This window comes from Mizuhopecten yessoensis, unplaced genomic scaffold (genome assembly GCF_002113885.1).
Source record: "Mizuhopecten yessoensis strain PY_sf001 unplaced genomic scaffold, ASM211388v2 scaffold1011, whole genome shotgun sequence".
NCBI lineage: Eukaryota > Metazoa > Mollusca > Bivalvia > Pectinida > Pectinidae > Mizuhopecten > Mizuhopecten yessoensis.
The window spans coordinates 312,319-323,564 of record NW_018403833.1 but is presented as its reverse complement, the minus strand read 5'-3'; the positions used below and the strand labels follow the sequence as shown (position 1 = coordinate 323,564).

The window sequence follows — 11,246 nt, the reverse complement described above, 5'->3', positions numbered from 1 at the left end:
CTATACAGGTATTATACAGGTACTATACAGGTACTATACAGGTATTACACAGGTACTATACAAGTACTGTACAGGTATTATACAGGTACTATACAGGTATTATACAGGTACTATACAGGCATTATACATGTACTATACAGCTATTACACAGGTAATTCTGCATGTAATTCTGCAGGAATCGTACAGGTATTATACGGGTACTGTTTAGGTTTTATAAAGGTTAAATATACTACAGGTATTATACAGGTTTTATACAGGTAAATGTACAGGTAAATGCACAGGTAAATGTACAGGTATTGTACAAGTCCTGTTTAGGTTTTATAAAGGTTAATTATTCTACAGGTTTTATACAGATAAATGTACAGGTATTATACAGGTTTTATACAGATAAATGTACAGGCAAATGTACAGGTATTGTACGGGTACTGTTGAGTTTTATAAAGGTTAATTATTCTACAGGTATTATACAGGTTTTATACAGGTAAATGAACAGGTAAATGTACAGGTACAATGTATTATACAGGTAAATGTACAGGTATTATAAAAGTTTTATGCATGTACTACCACTAGGCATATTAACTCGTATTCTTTCAAGTAAGTGAAATTATTTTAAATTGAAGTGATTGATATTATATACAACATATAACCATGTAGGGTCCTTGTTGTTTAACAAGTTATTAGACATTTGTGTTTAAAATTGAATCTTTTTTAATATAAGTCTTATCTCTTTATGATATCTCTATAGAACACATTTATGTAATACTTACTGTTTAACCAATGAACATTGGGACTGCATTGGCTAGACTTAATTGGTAAGTCTATAAGCTATTTAGTGAAGTAGTGAAAAGTTTTGGGTCTAATCAGATGGATGTAAGGCTTAAAATTCAGATCTTCTCAGAAATAGTGAGGATATTACTAAGTTTAATTTGCCTCCATTAAATATTGATGGTGAATGTGTTATTGGGTGTGGAGGTATTGACTTCTCAGTAGGCATTGAGCAGAGGTTGTATGGGGTGATACGGGATTTGTTACCCAATCACATCAGCCGTTATTATCAAGGCCAAACGGTCGATGATTTCTGTAATGAGGTCTGCAAATTGTCTGAAATGCACCGCGGAAATATGCTAATAGGGAGAATTCTTCACCTATCAGTATTACAGGGCTAGCTGATGAACAAAGCAATTATGGAAATTCAACTGTCCATGTTAACCTCATATTATGGAAGTATTGAATTCCACTGATATTTTCACAGTAAAATTTCTGCTGAATATTGGTGTTTTCCGTCAGGAATTTAAGATGCCTTTTGGAAAATCACTGCATAATTTTCACCCCTTTCTTCCAAAGAACCCCCCCCCCCCCCCCCAATCGTTCTTGAGGAACCTTGATGCCTTACTTATATGGTTGTGTAATGCCATTGTTCAAGTCAAGTTTAAAAGTGACAGCTAGATGAACAGTTAATGTTAAATTGCATAATAAATGTCCTATAATTACATGTAGTGTTAAAGGGGTATTGTGACATGTCAAGGAAAACTTATGGAAGAATGGCTGAGAAAAAAGAAAATCGCGAAATTTCGGACTGTTTTCAGTAATTGCCGTAAGCAAGGTGGCAAATAAAAGTGGCATTATCACGATGTATTGCTTTTCTACAAAAAAACCTTCAATGTTAGACACCACACGCAGCTTATTTAATTTTAAAGTTAAGATGTTCATTGTGTATGTGAACAAGTTGAAAAGGTCTACTGTAAATTGACTTTTTTTTCAAAAACCTAAAAAGTCAACCTAAAAAGTCAATTGTGAATGTCATAATGATTGACTGCATTTTACTAGTGAAAAGCCCCTTCTTGGTTTTAATTTCCCACTCTCTTGTAAAGGACAGGTATTGTCCCTGAGGGATCTGTCACCAACAACTTAGCTAAATTGCCAATGAAGTATACTTTAGACTTGTTTGAAACATGTCTGATTTGGAGTAGACCGACCTGTCACAATATATAGGAAAACTATTATATCACAATACAGGCATATCTTGTCGCCAGATCCTTTCAATTGATGTGATTGTATTGTATTGTAAATGAATTTAAGTAATAAATATTGTTTAAACCAATACAGGCAGGTCATATCAAATCACAATACAGAATTGAAATATCGCTGTATTGCAATGTTTTTAAAAATCTCAAAAATAATCATTGATCTGCTTGGTGTTTTGATTTTGTAAATTACTACATATTCTAGCAGATGTGCCAAAAATCACAAACAAGCTCTTGCTAGTAGTGGGAATCAGTTGAGAGGGTCTAACATATAAGTCTTAACTCATTCACCCCTAAAATTTCATAATGAACTATTCCAACCTTTGAATTGGAGGATTCAAATGTGTCTTCAGGGGTGAATGAGTTAAAGGACTATGTATGGTTTGGGCCTTTTTTGGCCCCCAAATCCATCAAATTTAAAAATCTGCAATAGAACTTTCAAACGAATGTTTCTTTAATTTTGAATACTTCCCCAGTTCTATTATGTAAATATTTATTTGTGTTTTCAATTTTGGCTGCCATGGTAACCAGGTCATATTTGCATAAATGATTATATTCAATTTTGACAGGTTTTCACCTAGTTTTTCTCTTAGCTACCATAGAGCGCACTCTTGAGCAAACTTAATATTTCTCCTCAAGATGTATTACAGGTGCCTACACATTATCTTTTGATATTAAGTTTGTTCAAGCATGCGCTCTATATTTTCTAGGAGAAAAACTATGCAAAATATCCCAATATTCACTGAATATTCATTTTTTTTCTAATTTTAAGCAAATTTGAACTTGTTACCATGGCAACAATAATTAGAAATATAAATAAATATTTTCAAAATAGTATTTAGGAAGTATTCGAAATTAAAGAAACAGGTATTTCAAAGTTCATTTAAAGGTTTTGAATTTTGATGCATTTGGGGGCCAAAACAGGCCCAAACCATACTAGTCCTTTGTGTGACCCATTTGCTAAGTGATTAAGTTTGATAACAGTCTGACAATAATTTCTCTTTAAAGTGAGAACCGTTCGCCTCTTGACAATATATCGGGATACGTATCACAATACATTTCTTCTGTATTGCGATATATTGTGATACACTCCAGGTGTAATGTGGCACCCCTAATTTGAGTTGCTTGCCCATTTACTATATAAACAAAGCTGCCATGGTGTTTGTTATACTGAGAGTCTCTGCAGCATAATACTCCGAATAACTTCAAAATGGTGTATCTTACCAAGGCCTGCTGCAACCCATGGTTGTTTTTGTATGAATATAAAGGAAACAAAAGAACTTTTGAAAACAAATTTCATTGTCTGTAAACAACTAAAGTGGCGAGACTATAGACCGAACCCCCATCAGATTTCACAGGAGTGTCTTCTCTGGAAATCAACTCTCTGACTGTGGCGACAGTAAAAATTGTAAATTAGCAATACACTGTAGTCAACTCCCAGTCCCATTGGGGCTTAACACTAGATCCAACTGGATTACAGATCCCGTGGGCCTGTTGTTGGACCTGAATTCCAGTAACTGTTATTGATCAACCCTTAGCTGTGTGGGACTGACGAGAAGTGGGTTATACTGTACCCCAGTAACTGTTATTGATCAACCCTTAGCTGTGTGGTACTGACGAGAAGTGGGTTATACTGAGAAGTGGGGTATACTGTACACCAGTAACTGTTATTGATCAACCCTTATCTGTGTGGGACTGACGAGAAGTGGGTTATACTGCACACCAGTAACTGTTATTGATCAACCCTTAGCTGTGTGGGACTGACGAGAACTGGGTTATACTGTACACCAGTAACTGTTATTGACCAACCCTTAGCTGTGTGGGACTGACGAGAAGTGGGGTAGACTGAGAAGTGGGTTATACTGTACACCAGTAACTGTTATTGACCAACCCTTAGCTGTGTGGGACTGACGAGAAGTGTGTTATACTGTACACCAGTAACTGTTATTGATCAACCCTTATCTGTGTGGGACTGACGAGAAGTGGGTTATACTGTACACCAGTAAATGTTATTGATCAACCCTTAGCTGTGTGGGACTGACGAGAAGTGTGTTATACTGTACACCAGTAACTGTTATTGATCAACCCTTAGCTGCGTGGGACTGACGAGAAGTGGGTTATACTGAGAAGTGGGGTATACTGTACACCAGTAACTGTTATTGATCAACCCTTATCTGTGTGGGACTGACGAGAAGTGGGTTATACTGCACACCAGTAACTGTTATTGATCAACCCTTAGCTGTGTCGGACTGACGAGAAGTGGGTTATACTGAGAAGTGGGTTATACTATACACCAGTAACTGTTATTGATCAACCCTTAGCTGCGTGGGACTGACGAGAAGTGGGTTATACTGAGAAGCGGGTTATACTGTACACCAGTAACTGTTATTGATCTACCCTTAGCTGTGTGGGACTGACGAGAAGTGGGTTATGCTGAGAAGTGGGTTATACTGTACACCAGTAACTGTTATTGACCAACCCTTAGCTGTGTGGGACTGACGAGAAGTGGGGTAGACTGAGAAGTGGGTTATACTGTACACCAGTAACTGTTTTTGATCAACCCTTAGCTGTGTGGGACTGACGAGAAGTGGGTTATACTATACACCAGTAACTGTTATTGATCAACCCTTAGCTTTGTGGGACTGACGAGAAGTGGGTTATACTGTACACCAGTAAATGTTATTGATCAACCCTTAGCTGTGTGGGACTGACGAGAAGTGGGGTAGACTGAGAAGTGGGTTATACTGTACACCAGTAACTGTTTTTGATCAACCCTTAGCTGTGTGGGACTGACGAGAAGGGGGTTATACTGAGAAGTGGGTTATACTGTACACCAGCAACTGTTATTGATCAACCCTAAGCTGTGTGGGACTGACGAGAAGTGGGTTATACTGTACCCCAGTAACTGTTATTGATCAACCCTTAGCTGTGTGCGACTGACGAGAAGTGGGTTATACTGAGAAGTGGGTTATACTGTACACCAGTAACTGTTATTGATCAACCCTTAGCTTGGGGGACTGACGAGAAGTGGGTTATACTGTACACCAGTAACTGTTATTGATCACCCCTTAGCTTGGGGGACTGACGAGAAGTCGGTTATACTGTACACCAGTAACTGTTATTTATCAACCCTTAGCTTTGTGGACTGACGAGAAGTGGGTTATACTGAGAAGTGGGTTATACTATACACCAGTAACTGTTATTGATCAACCCTTAGCTGTGTGGGACTGACGAGAAGTGGGTTATACTCAGTGTGGATGGATAGAGGAGAATGTACACCAGTATAACCACTAATGTCACTCATTATGTAATCCAACCCAGCTCAGTAATTGGTGTTTCTGAGCACACGATCATCCCCAACATACTGGGGGCTCTTATGTAACGTAGGTACAACCTGGGGATGGATGGTAACTTTATTTTAATAAAAAGTAGATGGAAAATTGTTTTAAAGATGGTCTGGCTAATTGTTTACCACATAAATTGGTGCAAAATCATCAAATATTGCTTTAATTTCTTGAGACATATAGGATTTCTGAAACCCCCCAGGATATAGGTAAAAAAAAATGGGGGGAAATCTATACATTAACACCCTTTGCATTTATGTCGCAAAGGCTCTTAACGAATGGAGTAAATTCATTTACTGTGTGTAACTCTTTATCTGACAAAAGGGTCATGCAAAGCATGTGCATACATGCTTTTCTATACTGAGTAATTTCCATCAATTCATGTGGAAACAAAAACACAATTTATAATCACAAAATATTCATTGTGTATTCTATACTATAGGTTCCATCGAAAGGACATCTGTCTTTCATTGATTTACTCGACAGGAAATGACAGGTACCCATTTTAACAGCTTGGTTGACTAGATTAGAACTTTTAATAGATATATATATAGCTGGCTGCAAGTCTTCATTTAGACCTGATACAGCATTCCGCTACCAACATATTTTTTTTAATTTCAATTCTGAAAGTTAAGAAATGTTTCTGAGTGTGTGTTGAAAAAAAAAAGACGTTAAGAAAAAGATAATTTCTTTCAATTTAAGTGTTTCAACTTTCAATTTCACTGTATAAATGGTATGTGAAATAATGCTTTTGAAATGACAGGAACTTTCAAATCTCTTCACTATATTTATTTTTATCATCAAAAATCAGAGATACCTCGGCCATTGATTTAAATACACCAGAAAATAAAACACAAACCAAAGACTTTTACCTGCAATTAATCGTAACATCAATTTATTATCAAGAAAAGTATATCCCTGAAGCCCTAATCTAGAAATGAGGAAAACGCCATTTGAATGGCTGCCAACATTTAGAGCACTTAGCAGGGAATTGTTAATGACGTTTAACTCTACTTAGATGTATACAGTTTATGTTGTGTTCTATCTTTAACATCTTACCTTAATTGAATTCCTGAATTCTGCCAACCTGTGGAAATTCTCCAGGTTTTCTCCAACGGTTTGTAAGTCTTTCCCGTACTACCTGTGATAGAGTATACATGTGTTAGGAGAGCCCTGACGACAGCCAGGCTAAAAGCCACAAAATTTGTGAATTTTATTTTTCACTCCAAGATTTTGTTTTTACTCCAAGTCTAAAATAATGTTTTAGGTCCCAACTTTACCCATATTTTCATCTCTGTAAGCAAAATATATCAAATTGTCAATATTTAGATTCCTGAAAGTTTTGCCAATGAAATAAATGTCAATTATGTTCTGTGTAACAAAGCAGCCGTAAACACACGTAACAGTTGATAATAGTAATGTTTATTCATAGACGTTCATCAACAATCTCATTACAGGTACATGTACAGGTGGTTACAACATCTCATCTACGTATGGTAGTACTTCACGTTGTGTCTCTGACTTTGAGCTAAGTAACTAGGCCTGTGCCAAACCATGGCCACACACCCCATACTCTGTCTCTCTGAACCTTGGTCCAAATTGACCTGTCCCTAATTCTCGAGGCTAATTCCCGACTCCCTGAATATGGGATGCACCCTGTTAAATACGTTTTCCAGTGCATACGTCACATCATTGCCTACAGCCAATCATTTGTAAACCTGTCATCATAAATACTTGGTACTATGTGACTATAATTATGTTGTAAGTATTACATGTACCCTTTAGGCTACTGTTACCTATATACATTTCCTTCATTTTACAACAATTATGAAACAAGTTATTTCAACTTATATTAATCACTTTTGTTGGCCCGGATGTAAGCGCGTGGGGGGGTCTTAGTGTGGGAGGAAACCGGAGTACCCAGAGAAAACCCATGTGCTCGGGCTGGTGACCCCAACATTTTCACGTCCGATTGAGGAATCGAACCCCGGCCGCCTTGGTGAAAGGCAAGTGCGCTATCCACTGCACCACCTGACCACCCCTACATTACTGATCATGACCCCGACTGGCACACGACTTACAATCAAAAGATATGATGAATCTTAACATAAATTAATCACATTAATTAATTAAATTAACTATTGGGTAAGCCCATTTTTTCACATCTGTGCAAAATATCAAAAAGAGAAGTTTCCTGAATAATCCGAGGTGACGGTTGTAAATAAGAGCATTTCACTCTACAAAATATCTGTCAAAATGAACAATTGCTTTAAATGTTTTGACAGTAGACTTTCAGATCAAACAAAATACAATGTCATGTTCACTTATTATTATTTTTTTATTATAAAATGCCTCATTCTTGTAAATCAGGATGTTTCTAAAACTGCAAACAAATAAAAATTAACATCTGTCTAAACGCTCTCATCACAATGTCCAGTACATTTGTAGTTTGTTTTTACTGCTTTCAATAACACAAAATGTTAAAAAGCAGAATTTAAATTTTGTAATTGCATTATGTAACATTTTATGAATATGTATGTTTGTAACTTTCTTACCTTTGAACTTGTTAAATCTCATTGTTGTAATGAAGTAATATTGTAAGATCATCGGAAAAAAATAATTCCGTTCTGTGTCACACACAGCTATAGTGTCTCGTCCATATCAAAGATTCAATTAATATCTGTGTAAAACATCCGGCACCTTTATAGAATATGAAAAATGTAGACAACTTTTAACCATTCTACGCAAAATAGAAAGAATGCTAATCGTCATAATATGGTAATATGATGGAATAATTCATGACTTGTGACAGGTGTAATCAAAGTGGGTCTTGTTTTTTTAGGACATAAGGATGTTAAGTCGTAAGTTAGGGGTTATTTCCGTTTTGTACGCTTATTAGAGGCTTTGTTTCTGCTCGTCGTGGTGTGATGTTAGATATGACCGGTGAGACTTGTATACCTGAGGCCACTACAGCCGAAGAAAAGAACGCTGAGGCCGATACCCATAGGGTGAGTTAGGACAGCAGAAACTCAATTAATTTGTCTATATTTTTTTTCGTAAATTTAAACTTGTATGAAACTTTTTTCGAGTTGAATTCATTTTGACTTTGAAATAGTCATAGTTTCCAGAGGTATAATATTCACTTATATTTCTGTACACATATTTTCAGATTTTGAATTACTTATTACATGAACACATAACAAGAAAATTTTAATATGATATTCATAAAATAATCGATACATTAGCAAATCATGTTACTTTATCAAAATTGTTGATAAATTGAATTATTTCATGCCATCCCCCCCACTATATTTTGACTCATTGTGATATTTGTCTAGACAGTAATTAGTTATAGGTGGGTTATTCAGCATTAAGATAGAGCTATAGTTGCAAAAGGAAGCGTACTTCTTTATACGTCATAAACACGCGAACTGTTTCACCACGCAGTAAATTCTGACATTTGTCAAAGTCATTAAGTCACTAAAGGTCGTTGTGTACAAGGGCACACTTGACAGGCGACTTTCTCTCCAGGATGGAAATATATGTATATTGATCAATTACAATATGTATGTGTCGGGAGACGTCGGAATTAATTCTGTATGAATGCTAAATTGTTTGCGTGTACCTGAATGACTTCAACCAAACAACTTCATTCAAAGATGGAGACATTTTACAATATTGGTGAAAAAAAATCTCATTATAAATGTATCATATTCATGTATGCTAATCCCTTATAATGTTAGTGATATTAAATATAGTCTAGCTTCGGACAATGTCACTTTCTTATTGTGTGACTAGTATATTTTGGAAAAAAAGTATTTCCTTTTTGTGTTCAATTGCTTGAAAAGTTGTTTGTCACAAGTTTTTCTAAGTGTTATAAGTATTGGTCTCCCTCACAAAATTCTCTATATGTTATTTGGTACTTTTAACAGTTGGCTCTATTTTCTGTCTAAGTAAGCCTTAGCATTTTTTAATTAACATTTTTTACACGTCTGGATCATTGAAGTGTGTAAAATTGCATTATGGGTCATGATTTATATAAGAAAGACTTCTATACATTTGATAGGATTAGGTGGAAAGTGATTTTTTTTACTCTTTATCACTGAAAACACTCCCTCCCTACAATCTGATTGTTAAATAAAGTTATATTCAATTCAAGAAAAACCTCAGATTTAAATCTTTATGGGAAAATACCTAGAGTAGGGATTACGACGATGGGTGGGGGGTTGCCTGGGGGGTTCATGAAGTATCACTAGATAACCGTATTTGAACTTTGAGATTCAATTTTGAATTAGATTCTTCATATGCAATGCTAGTTCAAAACAACCTTAATTATATCGTAATGATATTTTGATTGTCAGAAAAATGTTGTACAAGTTTGTTTTATGTATAACCTGAAAAAGGTTTGATCAAGCATTAGTCCTGTAAAAAATAAATAAAACCTGAAACAGTTGTATCTGGTAAGTTCTGTAAAAATCATTGAAATCATACTGATCACTTGTGAAGGACAAATTAAAGAATGTAAGAAAGGATGAGGAAGTGTGGGTGTAGGGGTGTGTTAGTGAATGCAATGGTCTATGCAGTACCTGTCATATATGTCATGTTCATGTACATATAAAGATATTTTAGACCTTATTACTGGTGAAGAGTCTATGTACTGCACTACCAATTGGATATCACAGTCGAATGATTTCCCCGTAAGCGACTCACTTTAAGCAACTTTTCATTCGGAAAAAAAATAATGCAGTCTTTCACAAAATTTGGAAAATCAGTAAATGTTCCTAGAACACAATGTCATACAGCTATCCGAGTGTTTGTCAATGTGTTAAATATAAAACTCTCCAAGTGGGTTGTGCCATGAAATAAGTGCCTTCATGACACATTCTTGATTTTCTGAAGAAAAAAAGAACTGCATTGGGGAAAAAATGCAGTGATTTTGGGAAGATATATGGCTTAAGTTTTCAAGAGTAAAAGGATGATAATTGACTTGAAGCTAGTAAACTTCTAATGTCACTGATTGGTTAAAAAAGTATAGTAATCATAACTTAAATATCAGATTCATGTACCAGGATGCTTGGGAGTAAATGTTGCTTAGAAAACAAGATAAAATCAAACGATTTTCATTTTATATGTAGATCAGATTATTTTTAGGTAAAATCCTCTAATGGATGTCCCTGTAAGAAATAGACTCATCAGGTACACCAAATGTACTTTAAACGTCTACTCCTGTTAATCTGCTCAGGGGACATTGAAGCTGCTGCCCCCATTACCACACTTACCATCTCTATCCTATCTGTTCTCCTCTCCCTACTCTTTGTTCGTGTCTCCTTATAGTCACCTGTCTCCTTTCTCCTTATAGTATCTATTGTCAGTATAATATGCTGTCTTCATATTTACCTAAGCTATTGCGAGGATGTCAAACCCCTCACAAACAAACCTCTACTGATGCACCATAGAAGTTCATTGGGTGATTGGATGGCGCAGTGGATAGCACACTAACTGTGGGGACTCAACTCCCTGATCAGACTGGAAAGGTATGGAATCACCTGCCTGACCAGATGGGTTTCTTCAGGTACTACAGTTTTCTCACATATTTAAGACCTGCAGTGTTTGCTTCCATCAGGGATACCAAGAGAGATTAGTAGAAGTTTTTGAAAAGTTAATAATGTTTAATTTTAAAATTCCGACCATATATTACCTCCCTTAGTGAAGCTCTGCTCATCATATGATCATTATATGACCTTTCATTGTGGAGGTGTGGTCATTATCTGACCTCTATAATACCTTTCTTAGTGGAGGTCAAGTTGTCATTTGACCCTTTATGACCTTATCTATTGTCAGTATAATATGACTGGGTGGAATACTGTGCAAGGTGCTT

The 11,246-nt window shown here is 35.9% G+C and overlaps 1 protein-coding gene and 1 long non-coding RNA gene across 5 annotated transcripts in view; one reads left to right on the top strand and one right to left on the bottom strand.

Annotated features, from left to right (window-relative positions):
* The window catches only part of LOC110456192 (S-adenosylhomocysteine hydrolase-like protein 1), a 115,879-nt gene that overhangs the window by 11,787 nt on the left and 92,846 nt on the right, over window positions 1-11,246 (top strand). Inside the window, exon 1 of one of the 4 annotated variants that reach the window (XM_021506797.1) lies at window positions 8,269-8,376. The exons of the other annotated variants lie outside the window; for them this stretch is intronic. Within the exon in view, the coding sequence (XP_021362472.1) occupies window positions 8,296-8,376 (81 nt within the window). The 5' untranslated portion in view covers window positions 8,269-8,295. Of the gene's footprint in view, window positions 1-8,268; window positions 8,377-11,246 lie in introns of those variants that run through there. 4 annotated transcript variants of the gene reach the window in all.
* Window positions 1-11,246, bottom strand: part of LOC110456219 — a 33,174-nt gene that overhangs the window by 3,632 nt on the left and 18,296 nt on the right. The window contains exon 2 of the long non-coding RNA XR_002463566.1: window positions 6,428-6,509. This is a non-coding gene — a long non-coding RNA (uncharacterized LOC110456219). The remainder of the gene's footprint in view (window positions 1-6,427; window positions 6,510-11,246) is intronic.